Consider the following 18,067-nt stretch of genomic DNA (forward strand, 5'->3'; position numbering starts at 1 on the left):
ATTAGTTCCCATAATGTAATAATAGTGAGAGCCCACACGATTTCCCATCAGAGCTCAGCCCTCTGTCACATGCTCGACCACTGGATCTACACCAGGATAAACAAAACCTTGGAGCAGGGGAGGAAAACACCGAGCTTCTCCCGCAGCCAAGGCAGAAAACGTGGCGTGAGCATCCCTGTGTGTTCCCCGGAGGATGACTTTCACCACTTAGTGTGTTCTTTTGGAGCGCTATGAAGTGAAACTCCGCCATATTCAGCCCACCACGCCCAGAGAACAGCTACTAGGGGTAAAGGCTCGCAACTTCTCACTTTGAACTTCTTGTACAAACTTAATTTCCTCCCCACAGGAGAGGCGATCCAAACAGCAATGAGAAGAACGACGGTACTTCCTTTAATTTTCTATCAGTTAAGCCTTGTTTCCAGCTCAGGAGAACTCTTGTTCTGGCGTACGGAGCGGGGGCTCTGGAGGGGTTCATCCAGACATACTGATGTAGTGACACTGGGGGCTTCCTGTTTAACCAACATTATGCATATGTGTGTGTGTGTGTGCCTTGGAAGGGGAAGTGTTGTCCAGGAGTCATGACTCTGAGCTACGTGGGGGCTTGCTGCCTCAGCCCGGAGGCCAAAGAGGCTCGCAGGATCAACGATGAGATTGAGAGGCAGCTCCGCCGGGACAAGAGGGACGCCCGACGGGAATACAAGCTGCTCCTGCTCGGTGAGGGACCTGAGCTGAGTCTGTGTGAAGTACTTGTCTGGTAGGCTGTGAATAGTGGTGGAGGAAGCAATCAGTTCTTCTCCTTAGTTAATAAGATAGTATACTGTGACAACATAGCATTCAAATGTTTCTGTTATATTTCTGTTACTTTATGCTTCTACACCACTACAAATAGAAATGTTGTACTCTTTACTCCACTGCATTTATATTCACTGTTATATTTACTACTAGATCAAGATTTTATCTGTAAAATATCAGTAACGGTAACTACCCAACAGCAGTGATAGGAGAACTATTCAGGTCCTTCACTCCAGTAAAAAAATAAAAACCAATACAATGATATTGAAGTACTTATTATATAAATAGTAGATACTTTTACTTCTGTGAGCATGAGAACAATAAAGAACAATATTTTTCTCAGCATAGTAATGTCATAGAAGTACAAAGTAGCAGAAAATACAGATTACAGATTAAATTACAAGGAACTCAAAACTGTACTCAAGTACAGTAAATGTGCTTCCGCATCTAATTATAACTAAATATTGCATAGGTGAATATTAGTCCCTACTGGTAAATAAGTATGTAAAAGCTGTGTCCTCGTGTGAGGCCACATTCTGTTTGTGTGACTTGACAGAGGATGCATCAACAATGCTGTGAGTAATCTTAAAGCAGACAGGTCCGGTATGATTATTCTGCTATCATAAATGATTTGCTCATTCTCAATTTATAACCACCCTTGTCGGTTCAAAAGTCAGATGTGTAGCTTCGGTGCTCCCTAAACAATGACCACATGCTTTAAAAAGAAGTCTTGAATTTTAAACTGCACAGCACCAGAGCATCATGTCGAATGTAAACCTTTCAGTGTATTTGTCCGCTATTTTTGAAAAGTTCTTTTAAATGTTCAAAATTACATTGTAAAATGGCGTACTATTTCCTGTAAAGCTTTCTCCAACTGTTTGAATGAGTGAATGAGATGAAAATAGTCCCCAACAAATACACCATTTACTCTTGTTTGAATAATGTTTGCTAGGAAATGATTGGCTTTTTTTCTTAAAGAAAATAAGCAATACATTAGTGAGTTGTTTTTTTAATAATTACAGGACTAAGTGCTACAGACAGTGTAGGAAAATCATTAAGTATTGAGAGACTGACTGACATTCTGCTGGTTTTGGTCTCTTAATGGGACTTGACAATAAATAAACTGTAGGATAACGTCAGTCTTATCCTTTAAATCAATACGTGTGTGCAGTAATGCTTTTTACTGTTGGTGTCTAGGAACTGGTGAAAGTGGGAAGAGCACTTTCATTAAGCAGATGAGGATCATCCATGGCCGTGGATACTCTGACGAGGACAAGAGAGGCTTCACCAGGCTGGTCTACCAGAACATCTTCACAGCCATGCAGGCCATGATCCAGGCCATGAACACATTACAGATCCCCTACAAGTATGAACACAACAAGGTAGACAGGACAATAGTTTCTTTGTCCTTTTATTTGCTGCTTCACACAGAGTGATTGAGAAAGACGCTTTACCACACACTGTCCCACAGAAGTGTCTGCAAGGTTTACTGTCTCAGATGCTGACAGAGCCTGCATTCAGGGTGAAGCACTTCTGGTAATTTGCAACTGTGTTTAGTTTTGCAATCCTGCTGTCAGGGTGTTTTGTCTATTTCCGGAAAGTACACATGATGTTACACTGCGGGCATGTAAAGACAGGTACTCATGAGCCAAATGCAAGCAAGAGACAAAAGAGGAAGGAGACAGAGAATTCCCCATTAATCATACATGAATGGCAGGAGCTTTTTAATCACTCACACAAATGAGCTAATATTCCAGGTAAGGATGAGACACAAGCATAAAGAGTCCACCTCCTGAGTCCTGTAACATCAGGGCGGAGGCGCGGTCATGTGGCCGTCATGCACCATTGGAAGTATTAACCAGGTCTGAGTCAGCATGATGGTTACAGTTTTTTTACTTTGTTCGACTCCAAGTGAAGGCGATGTTCTGTGGAAGCTCACAGGATGACACTGTTTGTCGCTGAGCATGCAGATGCTAGTGCTGAAAGTAAGCAAGTGCAGAGAGCCTGTAGGTTAGAGAGGCTGACAAGCCAATATGTGAAGTGGCCATTCGGCAAAACCCCTCCGCTAACACTGATTGTCCAGGTTGTGTGCATGAGGCCGTAGTAAGAGAGATACAAGGCATATAAAATAGTTTGGAGCACTTTTAGCCTTTTAAAGACCAAAAACACATAACCAAACATGTGAAAACTAAGCTGCGGTTGTTGGCATGCCTGGTGAACTAGCCTTCTGCCGACAGTAGAGCTTTATATCTAAGGTGGAGTTGCACATAGCTAGCTAACGACATTTTGTAGGGCTACAGATTTTTTAAAATAAAAAAAAAAAAAACCCTGTTCACAGTTGTACATCCAGTGTGTATTACGGAAGCTGGATTGTGGGGAAACATTAGCAGTCATGTCCTGCTTTTTTTATTGGATTTGGAGCAGTTTGCTCTCCTGTAATAGGAGATGGTGTTATGTCCACCAAACACTTCGGTTTGTTCTTGTCCTAATAGCTTTCTCTCGTAAACTGTAAATATGATGAATCCAGCCTCTGTCTTGCTTGTCTCAGTATGCAGGTTTATGTTTAACCAAGATAATAGTCTGATATTTGTCTCTACCATACTTAAAATAGTAAGACTAGCTCGCTCTACGTTGCAGTACCAGAGCAATGCTGTTTCTTCATAGTGTTTTCTGCATGTATCACAACTTGGTAAGGATACCAACGTATTTAACTGACCTGTTAGCTTTAGAATCAGTCTTTTAGCATAATATCATATATGTTGGCATCAAGGACTCATTAGGACTGCTTGTGCATGGTTGTCATCTTAAACCGAGCTAGTTTAACCTGATAGAATCTGCTAGAGACAGTTATCATTTCAGTTAGCGACAGTAACAAAAGCCAGCAGGGCTTAGCGAACAGCCAATTGGATGCAATGAATATTTGTGCAGAGTTGATGGTAAGAATGAGCTTTCATTAGATTGCTAAGATTTGGCAGATTTTGATTGATCTCAATGAACGCAGAGAAATAGGTAAAAAAGGAAGTTAAAAAGACAGACTGTAACAGTCCCTCTAAATTCGTCCCATCCGTTCTCTGTTCAAGAGAAGAACGGGTGCATGGAAGTGGTGAGGCATGAAATCAATTTCAAAAGAGAAAAACAGGAAAATTATTTCTCACTTCATCTATATCGTGCGTAGAGATACGACTCACAGAACAGCTCTCCAGATAGCATTGGCTTCACTGGAGTTAACAGTGATGTAATAAACTAGTTAAACCTATTTCCACTGTGTAAACGTGTTTCAAAACAATGGAATTTACCACACTTGGGCAGCTCATAGACATTTGATGGTTCGTAGTCTCCCTTTTACCTCTGTAGTAGTGGCAGAAACCATCAGATCACACACTATATATGATATATATATATATATGACAACTGCAGTATGACTACAAAAGCACCTCGTACAATAAGGCAGTTTAATGATGTGTGAGTAAACTATAGCAATAGTTCACCAATAAATGACCACCAGCTTGTGCACATGTGTTTTCTGGCTTCCACAAGTGATGCTCAGTCAGAGAAATATTTACTATTAATCAGACATAAATTAGGGCAGTAGGAGTAGAATAGAGAGATTAGGAACTCCTAAAAGACGCATGATATCGGTTTATAAACTGGTGACATGGAACACATAACAGCCTTTGGCAAGCTACTTTGTTTAGTCTCTATGAATGCATGTGAGAGAAATAAAAAAAAGAGTTGAAGCAGATGCCAAGGAAGGAGAGCAGAAGTACTCTCTGTGGTAGCTGTGTGCAGTTGCCACATCTACTGTCAGTTTATGGTGCGGGCTTGTGGTCTGGGATTACAGCAAGAGTCACAGCATCTTAAATGAATATAGCTGCAAGTTGCTGATGCAGAGGACAAGAGAGTAGTTTGGGCCCGAATCGTAAAATCTCTGATTCTACGACCATAGTCATTGTAACTGAGGGGGTAGTCCCACGTCACAGGTATGCCTTTTAGCCGGTAAAGGTTACTCTAGAGCTGCAACTAATGATAACCACACATCACAATGGCCTCGCTCCCAGGATGAACACTGTTTGTCTGATCAACCGTACAGAGACTATAGAGATTCTATTAACTGTAATGTTAAGAAATCAGCAAATCTTTGCATTCTAGAGTTAGAACCATCAAATTATTGGTATTTTTGTTTGAAAAATTACCTAAATGATTACCTGTCGATGAACTAATTGATTTATGATTTAAACATTGCTCGTCTAGTCTGCAACTGATCTGAAAATTGCAGACGTGTTGGCTCAGAATTAGTGCTGAGAGATTAATGTGATCATGTAAAATGCAGAGAATATTTCATAAACAAGGACTGTTGAAAGCATGCTGAAGAAAACTCAATTAATAGCTATCTTTAAATTAGATTAATTATATTACATCTCCGGAAACTTAGTTTCAGCTTCTTCGTCAGCTGTGATCAAACTGAATGTGCCTTAAAGGCTGTATGTGAATGGGGTTCAAGTCCAAATCGTTTCATCTGTTGATGCTTGAAATATCAAAATGCCACATTTGCTAACATGGTATGAAAGCAGACTTCTAGTTTCTAATCTCAGGGCTGGTAAATAACATTTGGTGTCACAAGACCACGTTGCTCTTTATCACAAATATGGACTAGTTGCTATTGTCTGGACAGGCCCTTAATCCAAGATTAATGGTACAAAACAGGTTCTGAATTAAAGAGCCTCCTGTTTGAAGACATTTGGCACTGAGCCACAAGTCTTTTTTCCCCTGACTTGTCAAACCGTGATGAGAGACGCACGCTTGGTAAACACAGTGACATCACCACATCCCATCTCTCCAACATTAAAACTGAATTTAATTTTCATAACGCCACAATAACAACACAGATAACACAAACATGACATCGCGTTCATCATAAATCCGTTGGGTTATGTCATTAATTTGTTATGTTGTTGTTCAGGCAAACGGCAAAATTGTCAGTGCGGTTGACGTGGAGAAGGTCACAACATTAACAAACCCTTATGTGGACGCCATCAAGAGCTTGTGGAGTGACCCGGGGATTCAGGATTGTTACAGTCGGAAGAGGGAATACCAGCTCTCAGACTCAACCAAATAGTGAGTGTAAACAGAACTTATAACTCCTCTGACCTCACCAAATAGTTTCCACTGTTTCATCCACCTGATGTCTGTCCATTTAAGGTTGTTGACAAAAGGCTTAAACGCAAAGAAACACCATTAGAATTAACAGTTAAGAATTAATTATAGTGAAGTGGCAGATACATGCATGACTTGAATATCTTCCAGTAAATGTTTCCTCCGTCCCTCTCCTGGTTGTATAACACTAACTGGTTTTACTGTACTCTCCTAATTCTGGTCTGCGTTAATAGCTATCTGAATGAGTTGGACCGGATTGCGGTTTCTGGTTTTCTGCCGACCCAGCAGGATGTCTTGAGGGTCAGGGTGCCCACAACAGGTATCATAGAGTACCCCTTTGACCTGGAGAATGTGGTGTTCAGGTGAGAGTTTTATATTGTAGTTATATTTTACGCTGTGGTGGTTTCTTTGCAGCTGAGGCCATAAACTGTGAAAAAGCACTTGGGAGCAGAGCGCGGAGAGAAATGTAATATCACAGCATATGTGGACTGTACTTTGTGTTAAGTGTGACCAGATGTTAGCATGCTAAGATGCTTAGATGGTGAGTACAGTAAACTTTATACCCACCAGCACGTTGGCATCGTCACAGTTAATGTTAGCATGTTGATGTCAGTATTTAGCTCAAAGCACCGCTGTGCTTAAGTGCAGCCTCACGGAGCTGCTAGCATGGTGGTAGACTCTCTGTCTTGTTTTTTCCTCTGTCTGCTGACAAGACGAAGCAGCAATGTTGTGGAAGTAGAGACTCAACTTGGAAGCCATTATGTCTCATTGAATGAGCACAGCTGAACCTCTTTTAGCCATTAAAGGTCCCATATTCTGCTCATTTTAAAGTTCATACTTCTATGTGGAGGTTCTATTAGAACACATTTATTTGGTTTAATGTTCAAAAAACACATTATTTACGTCATAGCAGACATTGCTGCTGCAGCTGTTGACGGCTTCTGTCTTCATGCTCCGTTTTAGGAGAACAGAACAATCTGCTGCTTTGCTCTCGCTTTCCACATCTTCGTGTTACCAGGAGCTGGCAGTAGTGAGGAAAAAGCAATTGCAGGCAGTGAGATGGATTCAGGAGGTTTTCAGTGGGTGGGAACAATTGGCCTGCTGAAGGGCTGAAGGAGGTCACATGATCAACAGATCACCTTATGACATCATAAGGGGAGCCAAATCTAAACAGCGTGTTTTCACACATACTTATTGAAAGATGGAGCAGGACAAAAGGAGAGACAGAGAATTAAAGTGGTCTGTAAAGATTTAAATATCTCATTTTGAAACCGATAGCTTATTTCTATTCTCAGAATTTAACCTTGATGCCGTACAGGCAAATGCTCACCTTTCTGGTTGTCATGGGAATGCAGTAAAGGCACTTAACACTGATAAGTTATAGATAACGTTGATATAATGTTGATATTGTTATGTTAGACTAGATGTAATTCGGAATATTGGTTATTGTAAAAATGTGATAGACGCTCATATGTTGCAGTACACTTAACTAGCGCGACCATTTTTAAAATGTATTAAACTATTCCGAGTAAAAGGACGATCCCTCTGGTTGTTAAGTCATCACCTCTTCTAATGATCAATTCTCAAGAACCTCTCATCATATTATCGACATTAAGGGATTCAGTTATTATGTCGGTCGCCATAGCCCAGCCGTAATTACAAAGATTAAGACTGTCCATAAATTGGTAATATGATTTGGATGTTTCTTTCATGATGACTTGAACTTGTGGCTGTAGGATGGTGGATGTGGGCGGCCAGCGCTCAGAGAGGAGGAAGTGGATCCACTGTTTCGAGAACGTCACGTCCATCATGTTCCTGGTGGCGCTCAGCGAGTACGATCAGGTCCTTGTTGAGTCCGCCAACGAGGTGAGAGGCCTTCTGTAACATTGAAAAGCTAACCTGCAATATATCTTGTTGGCCTGTACATGAGAAAGGAAGGGGCTCACTTTTGGATTATCAAAAAAATGAATAAAATAAACACACTGGTCAGGTAGAGCTTTCTCATTTTCTCTCTCTCTTTTTCTGTTTGGTCTCAATGATGAACCTCATCCTGACCCTCCTTTGTGGCAGTGTGCATAGTCCATCTGCAGGGGGAGCTCTTTAGTCGCTCTGTTCAACAAAGTCTGGGCAAGGCTTGTTCTCTTGATGAGATTAGAGCCAATTGAATTTGCTCACGCAGACAATCACTGCTAACATACTGCTTTCTATCACTGTGTCTGAATTCATATTTATGCTCATGATTACATGTCTGTGTCATGTGCTTTTCAAAGAATCGCATGGAGGAAAGCATGGCCTTGTTCCGGACAATCATAACCTACAAGTGGTTCGAAGAGTCCTCAGTCATCTTGTTCCTCAACAAGATAGATTTACTGGAGGAGAAAATCATGCACTCGCATTTGGTTGACTACTTCCCTGAATATGATGGTAAGAGGAAGCTTAATTAAGCATCTCTATCTTGGTAAGATTCGTTGTGTCTTTAAAGGGGCATTCTGTATCTTTTTTTAAAAGAAGAAATATCAGTCTTTTTTTTTTTTTTTTTTTTTTAAAGATGAAACATTAAATTCATGAGCAATAAAACACAACCTTGAATAATTCAATACACCGAGCAGTTTTGCCACTACAGCCCACTGTAGTCTGAGTCAGCTCTCTGACTTTTTTGTGCTGCTGTTGAACTGGTTTGACCTGTCACAGATAAACAGTTCAGTGGTTTTATAACAAAACTAAACCAAGAAGTAAACACACTGAGACATGTTTGCTGTTTTATGCTTTTGGTCACATTTAATTTGCTTTCAGTCAGTTCACTAAATGATGACGTTTTTCTGTTATCAGGTTTATACAATTATGAGATAATAGTAAATGACATGACTCTGTAATGTCTGTTGTAGGGCCGTACATATCTATAAAGTTAGCTAACATTAGCCAATATTAGCTACTCATCATACCAGATCAGCTGTAGCAGCGTGTGTTGAACTGATCATCAGTGTGTTTTATTAGTTGTGAATTTAACTGTCCGTTTATAAGAGGATGCAGGGTTTCTTGTAAAAGTTACGTAGTCCCACTTAGATTTTCTGCAGCCATTTCTTATTAGAGTGCCAGCCTGTCTTATACTCTTGAGCTTGTGTGTAGCTACTGAAAACACTACAGAGACTTAACGTGCCGTTTTTGTCCTCTCTCTCTGTCCACCAGGTCCCCAGCGGGATGTCAAAGCCGGGAAAGAATTCATCTTAGACATGTTCGTGAGTCTCAATCCGAACGTGAAAAAAATCATCTACTCCCACTTCACCTGTGCCACAGACACAGACAACATTCGATTTGTCTTCCGCGCGGTGAAGGACCACATCTTGCAGGGTAACCTGGAAGTCTACAACTTGGTTTAAAACGGTGCTATTGCTGCTGTAATTCAATCGGCTTTGTACAGCTGGCAGTTAGAAGAGCTCTGCAGTGATTCAGTTTGCCTCACACTGCTGCTGAACACTATAATCCAAAACAGGACATTGAGAAGCTACAGAGGTTGTCGCCAAATGACTGTACTACTGATATATTTCAAAGTTTCCTGTTAGGCTCTTTGAAAATGGATGTCTCCAGCTATAATGAAGTGTGTCCTGACAATTAAAGTGCTGCTTTAGCGAGGAGTCTATTATAGTATGCACTCTGAAATTTATGGAGCTCTTTGTGGACATTTTTGAGCAGTTACAGCATAAATGCACATGGATAGATTGAGAGGGAAGAAAGTGTTTGAGTGGCCTCAAAAGGCCTCTGAGGACTTGTGATGTACTAGGTCTCTCCTTCAGGGAGTCTGTGGAAGTGAATGTAGACTAACTGCAATGCAGCGCCCCACACCACTAACTCAAGTTGGTCATAGTTTATTTTTTTTAAGTTAAAAAAAGTTTAAAATACTTTGGTGTCTTAACTTAATGTGAGATGAGTCATAATGAACACTAATGACACATTGACTTTATTACTTTTATTGATCTTGTGGCATTTATGCTGATATGCTGTATGTGTGTACATCACTTAATCATTTCCACAACCGCATTTCAGTTTTCACCATACTTTGTACAGCTGTCTTTGATGGCATTATTTGGTCTCAAACCACTTTTTTTGAGCACAGCATTAATTTATTACTACGTAATTTAACACACATTAACATGGATTCAGCTACATTTGCATTCTTCCTTTATTCAAGTCTTCATTTTGTCAAAGGTGTAGACTCAAGTGTTCATCAGTTCAGGAGTATCTGATTGGATTTGCAAGTTGCTTACTTGCCTAAGAAAACTTAAGAACATGCCCCATTATTTATTAGAATGCTTATTGTAAATATCACATGGTACAGTAAGTTTTTTTTCACCTTTGCTTGCATCCAGGTCAGTATTAAAGGGCTAACTGAAGAGAGGGCTGATCTATTAGATAATCTCTGAGGCATTAAACTGATGTATTCTTGATCTTGAATGCTATTCAAGGGTATCAAACACACGGATAACAAGCAAATAATGCATTAATGTTTACACTGGTTAAAATAATTACAGCCAAATTTGAACAGTTTGATTCACTGTTCCCTGTCACTGCAATGTCTTAATGCAGTCTTAGTGTTTTTAATGTGATTGGGTAAATAAACAGACATTTAGCTGGTCATTTGCTGCTCAGTTTCCCATTCTTTGTGTTTACAAATCAGCCCCGGCACACTGTTGGGGTAGCATTCAAGTGTTTGTCTTCTTGGCTGCTCGGTCGGCTCAGCTGGAGTAGTGTTAATCCTGAAATCCATCTCCGTGATACATCCATCTGGCTGGAGCCTGCAGCAGCACTTCTGTTAGAGGTCCATATATTTAGTGTGTGCACAGGGATATAACGTGTGGCAAAGGACCTTTATTTTTGCAGGAGAACAGACACTGAATGAAATGTGGCAGCAGCACATGGCACTAGGTGATGTGCAAAGATGGATGCAGGGGTGAGGAGGCTGCTGATCTTTGCTGGCCCCTTCCATACTTGATTAATCCAGACCCCAAACCTTCCCTGAATATATCATTATTCCACGCTTCAGCCAAACACATAATCCATTATTTTGTCCTTTTAATAGCATTAAATAGTGAAGAATGTCCATTACAATTTCCCTGTGAAAATCCTCACATTTGGGGCATTTTAAAACATATTTGTGTGTTCTTTGGGAAAACACACTCCAGTTTAGATACAATACAGCATATGTTAATGCACTCACAGTACCCCATTGTTCCATCATGGTTGCATGAATGTGGTCTGCATTCCAGTGCAACCCATACAGTTGAGTGGACATTGTAAAATGTGCTGCAGCTGTACGCAACGACATTATTTTATCAGATTTTAGATATGAAGTTCAGTTGAACTGTAATATTACAGAGCCTGTGAAAACAGCTGGATTACATTGGGCTTGAGGCTTAAAAGTCTTTATAGAAACCCTGTGTTACTGTTTAGTGTTTGACAGATCCGGACAACTACCAGGCAGGGAGGATATAAATGAAAGATGCCATTGAGTTGCATGATGGGAGGATCAAGTGTGTTCGGATCTTCAAACATAATAGGCACTAAAAATCGGGATATCTTGACTTCTGCTGAGATTTTGACTATTGTTTCAAAAATCTTGTCAGTTCTAAATTACCACACTTTATGGAAGAGCAATGATAAACTGCTGGATTGCTGCTTTAATCTCATTTGTGTGTGTTGATCCAAGTGAGGACATTTTGAAACCTCAATGAATTCACACCTTCCACCAGGTTTTTTGTACAGAGTAAATGCATATAAACAGAGAAGCTGTTAGTATGTGGCACCTTACTATCCATTATATTTTTCCTCCTGTATTCTACCTTATTGTGGGGAAAGAGTTTCAAATTCAGCAGCCCATGGGAGTATGGACCTGTAAGCAGATACACATGAGCTGCACACATAAACTCACACTGCCTTTCAGTCTGGGCCTGCCCATCCGCCCGCCTCCCCTGCACAGCAGGAATGTGAAATGCACCTGAACTGGATCCTGCACGAGGAAGAATGACTACTGAAAGTCGCCAGCTCACCTGTTCCGGGACAGAAGTTTCCCTGGCAGGTCTGAGAAAAGTCATTATCCATTCATTTCACTAAATGCCTGTCAGCTGTGGGGTAGTTTAACTAGAAGCTGCTTGAAAACCTTGTATAACAATGGAGGAGTGCTGCCTGTCTGCTGAGGAAGGGGAGAGACTCAGGATACACAGAGAAATAGAGAGACAACTTCGTCGTGATAAAAGAGACTCTCACCGGGAGTTGAAGCTTCTCCTTTTAGGTAGGTTTTTTTTTTTTTGTGTGTGTGTTATTTAGTAATAAACCTCCACATGTTGATAAAATGCTCACCTTCTGGACATTAAATACATTCTGTTACAATTTGTAATTTACCATTTAAGTCTAGCATATATAGTGTCTCAAAACCCAGGTGTATTTTATATATGAATTTTAGTTTCTTTACAATCTAAATTGTGATGTATGCATGTACTAAGTGGGAAATTTTAAAGCTAACACATTCACAATGACTATGCTAACATGCTCATATTTTTACAGTCATAATGTTTACCACGTTGATTGGTCACGCTTAGGCACATGGGGACCCTTCATTGGGTTAGGCTTAGGCATGGGGAGAGACCATGGATCTAGTATAACTGGAAAAGGGACCACCGCTCAACCTTGCTTCAAATTTTTCCTCAGTGGCCAATTGCCATATTGCAACGAAAAATCCTCTGCAGCCCAAAAAGCATTTTTCCCCATAGACCACCATTTGAAAAGACACGTCTGTAAAACTGTGAAGAGGATACCTCGAGCTATAAACACAATCAATTATTAGTCTTTGTTTTGTATATTTATAAGCCATGGGGGTTTAATTCTTGTAAACCTGTAGTATGTGACATTCAGCAGCACAGCTGGGCCAGAGGCTCCTCTCCGTCCTGCTGTTATTACAGACATGTCTGCATTATCTGTGGCCTCCACAATCACGGACAAGCCTTGGGGCTGGAAAAATTAAAATACTGCATAAACTACAATATTTAATTGTTTTTAATAATACTGCTATTTACTGTCTAGACATATAAAGCAAGCCACAAGACACATTGTGGATTAAGGCTCTACTTTAGTTTTAATTCTTAGTTACCAATATTATGACAATCGGATTTTGTTCGAGTTCTAGTTTCACACCGACTCTCTAAACACACTACACTAATCAAAACTTTGGCCTGATGATGGCGCTAGATGTAGAGTGAAGAGCTCACCAATAGCACAACTCATTCCAAGTGGTGCATGAATGTCTCTACCAAATTTCATCCCAATCCATCTAACAGTTGTTGAGATAATTAGCTCAAAACCAAAAATGTCAAACTGATGGTGGAACGAGAGCAAAAGGCAGGGGGGTGGAGGTGAGTAGGAATCATCCTCTGGGGAACACGAATGTCTGTTCAAAATTTCATGACAATCTAGTCAGCAGTTGTTGAGATATTTAACCAAACGCAATGATGTCCTCCTCAGGGGACCATGATCCATTCAAAAGTTTTGTTTCAGTCTGAACCAAAGTGGTGGACTTATCAGTGATGTTTGTGCAGTGATGACGAGAGTGTGCACAATGAAAACCTGTATCATTTAGGTTTTCAGGTTGGCATCAACTGTCATTATTTTTGGAAACGTTGAAAGTATTTTTTCCCTCCATGAACCTAAGTGAGCTGACAAATCCAGCAAACACACAAATATCTGGATCGATAGATAGCGAAGCTAGCAAGGTTGCCTTTTGCATTCTTCAAATAGTTGGTGGAACCGCAATGAGGCTGCAGTTGATAACCATCGTAGTTAGTGTATTTTCCCTCATGCTGCTGTGTGCTTTCATACAACTAGGCCTGTGTATTTAGGCTTTGTGTGCTGTTGCTTGGTTTGGACGTGTTTGTTCACAAGACATGAGAGTCTCCTTATTGTTTTGTTTTTGATTCGTTGCTTTTGTCTGAGTTTCGTGTGCAACATAAATGTCAGGTGAGTTAAAAGCGCAGAGCATAAAAAGAGAATAAATGTGACACGCAGTGCAGAGTGACATTTTGACAACCACGATGATGCGTTAACACCAGTCAAAGGAAATATATTACAGCCCATAATAGCTTCAGATGAGGCCCGTTTTTTCCCCCCAGAACTATCAAAACAGCCCCCTCATAAAAGCTCGGAAAGAATACATTAGACGTGAACTTTAAACTTCAACTTGAATAAGCCTGTTTGGAGACTGGACTCCCCTACTGTAAAGGTCAGTCTAATGGTTAACATTTTTAGACATTTTAGGTGCTCGGCCGACACTCTTGATAAGAGTAATTTACAACCAGAGGGGAGAAAGCAGTTCACTGTTTCACTCAAGGGCACATGGCTGTTGATAGACACACTGACCTGCATAAACACAACCCTTGCCAAAGTAAAGTATGTAACATTTGGAGAAATAACACCCATAAATGCACAACAAATACACGCTGTTAATTGTTTATGTGGCCTCTCCTCTCTTTTTATGCTTTAAATTGTGGTCCACTGTGTTTTTATCATTTGACTTGTTTGTCCTTCATCTGTTTTTACGCTGTTCATGTAAGTGCAAACACACACAAATGAAATGAAAGCAAGTAAACAGAGTGTTCGCTGTTATACCTGCACACCTATAAGCTGTTATATCTGAGTAATAACATTAGTAACGAGGGGGTGTTTATGGACACAAATGAAAGGTTGGCAGCTTGCATACACCCGAGGATACCAAGTATGCACCCACTCACTTACACATACTCTCAGCTATAGCTTGGGAAAAAAAAAAAATCTATAATAACCTGTGAGACTTTCAGTTGTTGTTTTGTCGCTGAAATCCTGTTTAGCTACAACTGATTAATGTTCAGATGATTTTTTTATTTATTTTAGTTCATGTCCTATTTTTGGCATTGCTTTGATCGTATTCCATTTCTCATCCTTCGGTCTCATTTCATTTGCCCAGGGACAGGTGAAAGTGGGAAGAGCACTTTCATCAAACAGATGAGGATCATCCATGGCAGAGGGTACAGTGAAGCTGACAGGAAGGGTTTCACTCGGCTGGTGTTTCAGAACATCGTCACAGCCATCCAGGCGCTGATCAACGCTATGAAGACTCTAGAGATTGACTATGTTGATGACCAGAACATTGTGAGAAACTGTGCATGTTTTACAGAGAGCCAAAAGTGATCTCTTATGTAGTATTTGGTATGTCACTGACAGGTTGATATACACAATGACAACATCAATAACTTTGAATGAGTTATTTCAGTCTGGACCAAAGTGTTGGACTGACCGACCAACATTACCGTTCTTAACATGCCTAAAAATGATTCACCACATCAGAGTTATTGTTCACAAAATCCACCTACTTTTAAATGGTCTTCTGTTGCTGTTCTCATCCTCCTAACGGTCCGTTAATAGGTCAGTCAAAGATTGAAAGTTTGTGTTTAGAAAAATCCCCTGTGAGTGTTTTGTGTGTGTGTGTCAGAGCCACGCAGAGAAGCTGAGCCAAACGGAGGCAGACCAGGTGTCCACTTTGGAGGCTTGGCAGGTGGATGCCATTAGGCGAGTGTGGAATGACCACGGTGTTCAAAGGTGCTACGACCGCAGGAGGGAATTCCAGCTATCTGACTCTGCCAAATAGTAAGACTTTCATGTTTTTCATATCATTTATAAACCCAAGGCTCTTAAGAGAGAACCAAAGCCTTTGCATTTTGCATTCATCAACTCATATTTAGTGTGGATTAATACTACTTATTTGTGTGCAAATTTCTGTACGAGGCCAGGTTTGTGTCAGGATATTAAACTGAATGCATTGTTGTTGTTATCTTTTCAGTTATCTGACTGACTTGGACAGAATCACAGCCTTGCTATACATCCCCACCCTGCAGGACATCTTGAGGGTCAGGGTCCCCACCACAGGGATCATAGAGTACCCCTTCGACCTGTCAAAAGTTATCTTCAGGTAGGGTGCCGTGCTATTATGACCTGCCACGGCAACAATATAAGGAAAAGTGAGATATGTAGTAAAATACCCTGTAACACCACAACTTGTTTTCACATTTCTGTGTGTGTCTTAATTAGAAAAATAGATCTAGCATGTTAATTTGTGAGCTTTAGATGTGTTTTTTTTTTTTTACTCCTGGACAGAGCCAGACTTGCTATTCCCCCTTGCTTCCATTCTCTAATGAATATGTTTCTCTAATTAGCGAACTATTCCTTTAACAAAGTAGGAACTTTTATATTTTACTTCAATGAGTGGTCATGTGTCTGTAGGATGGTGGATGTGGGTGGTCAGCGCTCAGAGAGGAAGAAATGGATCCACTGTTTTGAGAACGTTACCTCCGTCATATTCCTGGCGGCCCTCAGCGAGTACGATCAGCTCCTTTATGAGAATGAGAGTGATGTAAGCTCAAACACGTTTCAGTCTGCAACCACGATTTGATTCTTTATTTCCTGGGCCACGGCTCTGTTTGCTCTCAGTAAAAAGCTGTATTTACATTGCAACTATTTCATTACGAACGTCTTTTGTCTGAGACTATTCTCACCTTCGTCTTCAGAATCGACTGAGAGAGAGCCTCGCCTTGTTCAAGACCATCCTCTCATACCCTTGGTTCCAAGAGTCGTCCACCATCCTTTTCCTGAACAAAACAGACTTGCTAGAGGAGAAAATCATGCAGTCTCATTTGGCGACCTACTTCCCGGCTTATTCTGGTGAAGCATGGAATCTCTTTTTGCTCTATGTGTGTTCAAACAGCATTCATGGCTTTGGCCGAAATCACTTTGATTTACTATTGAGACAAATCAAGTAATTTGAAGAGGTCATCTCGAGCTCAGAGAATCCGTGATGGGCATGTTTTCTCTATTTCTTTACATTTTGTATGTTAAACGACTGATCCAGAATATAACAGGCTGATTAACTGACAATGAAAATATTTGTAGCATTAATTTAATATTAACTTAACTTAATCCATGTACACTGCTTTCGTCTAACAATCATCTGAAATCTCACTTTACTGCTCACTATAGAGTAAACTATACTGTCAGAAGTGAGTGAGTGACAGCAGCTCATGTCTTAAGTGATCTCTCAGAATTTAATTTTCCCAAAATACATAGATTCCCTCTGATTTTGTCTTCATAGGACCTCAGCATGATGCAAAATCTGCAAAAAACTTCATCTTGCAAATGTACAAGGAGCAGCACATCGGGCGGCACAAACCCCTTTACACGCATTTCACCTGTGCCACGGACACAGAGAACATCCGGGTTGTCTTCAAAGCCGTCAGAGACACACTCTTCAGAGATAACCTCGAAAAGTTCAACCTCGAATAAAGAGGCCGTGGAAGAAACTTTCACCTTTAGGAACAAGAAAACTGGGTTAGACAGTTCACTTATGAACATTTTATCTGTTGTGTGCTGTCGGTTGCAGCTTGTTCAAAAGCATCAAAGAGAGGCAATCAGGCAGCAGTGTCAGGTAAGGCACATTTATCTCAGCACTGTAAAACACGCTTTGTGTCATTTCTTGCAACACAGTTCAGAATAAGCGGTGGAAAAAAAAGGCATTTTCTATTACTCCACGAGAGAAATGGACAATCAAACGTCAAAAAAAAAAAAAAACGTCAATTAATTTTTGGACTGAACTGCCACACGTGGGTTCATTTTACACCACTGCTGTGACAACCAGTAAATGGTATCAAACTGGTCTGACAGAGTCTTATCTCCTAGAATGCAACCTATCCCGCCTTACAGCTTTGGGAGGAGGAAGTAAAAGAATAGCCTGCAGGGATCTATAGTGCCTTAGTTTATATTAACCTTTTTATGTGTGCAACGGCAACCATGTAGCCAAAGAAATCTCTCTTCTTTTTCCATAAGCTTTCACTAATTTTAAATATAGATATTAAAGCCACGTGTTTTTAAACAAACGGGATTCTGCGCTGTTTCTTGCTTTTCTTTATCTTAACACTGAAACACTGTCTGAGACAAAACTAAGGTTTCTGCACTGAAATGTTTGATCCAGTTCGTAATAAATGCAGCTGCATGGCATTGATTAACCAAAGGCTGTGTCTCCAGGCGTGGTCACACTGATTGGCATGCTGCGGTA

The 18,067-nt window shown here is 40.5% G+C and overlaps 2 protein-coding genes across 4 annotated transcripts; both read left to right on the forward strand.

Annotated features, from left to right (window-relative positions):
- Positions 1 to 41: 41 nt before the first annotated feature.
- LOC139218563 (guanine nucleotide-binding protein G(q) subunit alpha-like) lies at positions 42 to 10,731 on the forward strand. Of its 2 annotated transcripts, XM_070850178.1 has the most exons (8): positions 42 to 286; positions 558 to 714; positions 1,990 to 2,174; positions 5,753 to 5,907; positions 6,180 to 6,308; positions 7,683 to 7,812; positions 8,217 to 8,370; positions 9,133 to 10,731. In XM_070850178.1, the coding sequence occupies exons 2-8, from the start codon at positions 579 to 581 to the stop codon at positions 9,321 to 9,323; spliced, it is 1,080 nt and encodes a 359-aa protein (XP_070706279.1). In that variant the 5' UTR covers positions 42 to 286; positions 558 to 578; the 3' UTR covers positions 9,324 to 10,731. The 2 variants fall into 2 exon arrangements, with proteins under 2 accessions (XP_070706279.1, XP_070706280.1); XM_070850179.1 differs by lacking the exon at positions 42 to 286 and having other exon boundaries at positions 621 to 754; positions 9,133 to 10,730.
- Positions 10,732 to 11,797: 1,066 nt separating this feature from the next.
- LOC139218564 (guanine nucleotide-binding protein subunit alpha-14-like) lies at positions 11,798 to 17,888 on the forward strand. Of its 2 annotated transcripts, none has more exons than XM_070850181.1 (7): positions 11,798 to 12,229; positions 14,936 to 15,114; positions 15,455 to 15,609; positions 15,803 to 15,931; positions 16,243 to 16,372; positions 16,527 to 16,680; positions 17,108 to 17,888. In XM_070850181.1, the coding sequence occupies exons 1-7, from the start codon at positions 12,109 to 12,111 to the stop codon at positions 17,296 to 17,298; spliced, it is 1,059 nt and encodes a 352-aa protein (XP_070706282.1). In that variant the 5' UTR covers positions 11,798 to 12,108; the 3' UTR covers positions 17,299 to 17,888. The 2 variants fall into 2 exon arrangements, with proteins under 2 accessions (XP_070706282.1, XP_070706281.1); XM_070850180.1 differs by having other exon boundaries at positions 11,801 to 12,229; positions 14,930 to 15,114.
- The last annotated feature ends 179 nt before the right edge of the window (positions 17,889 to 18,067 follow it).

The sequence above is a fragment of the Pempheris klunzingeri genome, chromosome 19, assembly GCF_042242105.1.
Source record: "Pempheris klunzingeri isolate RE-2024b chromosome 19, fPemKlu1.hap1, whole genome shotgun sequence".
Taxonomy (NCBI): domain Eukaryota; kingdom Metazoa; phylum Chordata; class Actinopteri; order Acropomatiformes; family Pempheridae; genus Pempheris; species Pempheris klunzingeri.

What these genes read in the sequence shown, in the direction of transcription:
- LOC139218563 (XM_070850178.1), top strand. Translation starts at nt 579, where the DNA reads ATGACTCTGAGCTACGTGGGGGCTTGCTGCCTCAGCCCGGAGGCCAAA. An exon ending in ATACAAGCTGCTCCTGCTCG is followed by an intron (nt 715 to 1,989) that starts GTGAGGGACCTG and finishes GTTGGTGTCTAG; the next exon opens with GAACTGGTGAAAGTGGGAAG. An exon ending in CTACTTCCCTGAATATGATG is followed by an intron (nt 8,371 to 9,132) that starts GTAAGAGGAAGC and finishes TCTGTCCACCAG; the next exon opens with GTCCCCAGCGGGATGTCAAA.
- LOC139218564 (XM_070850180.1), top strand. Translation starts at nt 12,109, where the DNA reads ATGGAGGAGTGCTGCCTGTCTGCTGAGGAAGGGGAGAGACTCAGGATA. An exon ending in GTTGAAGCTTCTCCTTTTAG is followed by an intron (nt 12,230 to 14,929) that starts GTAGGTTTTTTT and finishes TCATTTGCCCAG; the next exon opens with GGACAGGTGAAAGTGGGAAG. An exon ending in TTTATGAGAATGAGAGTGAT is followed by an intron (nt 16,373 to 16,526) that starts GTAAGCTCAAAC and finishes CTTCGTCTTCAG; the next exon opens with AATCGACTGAGAGAGAGCCT.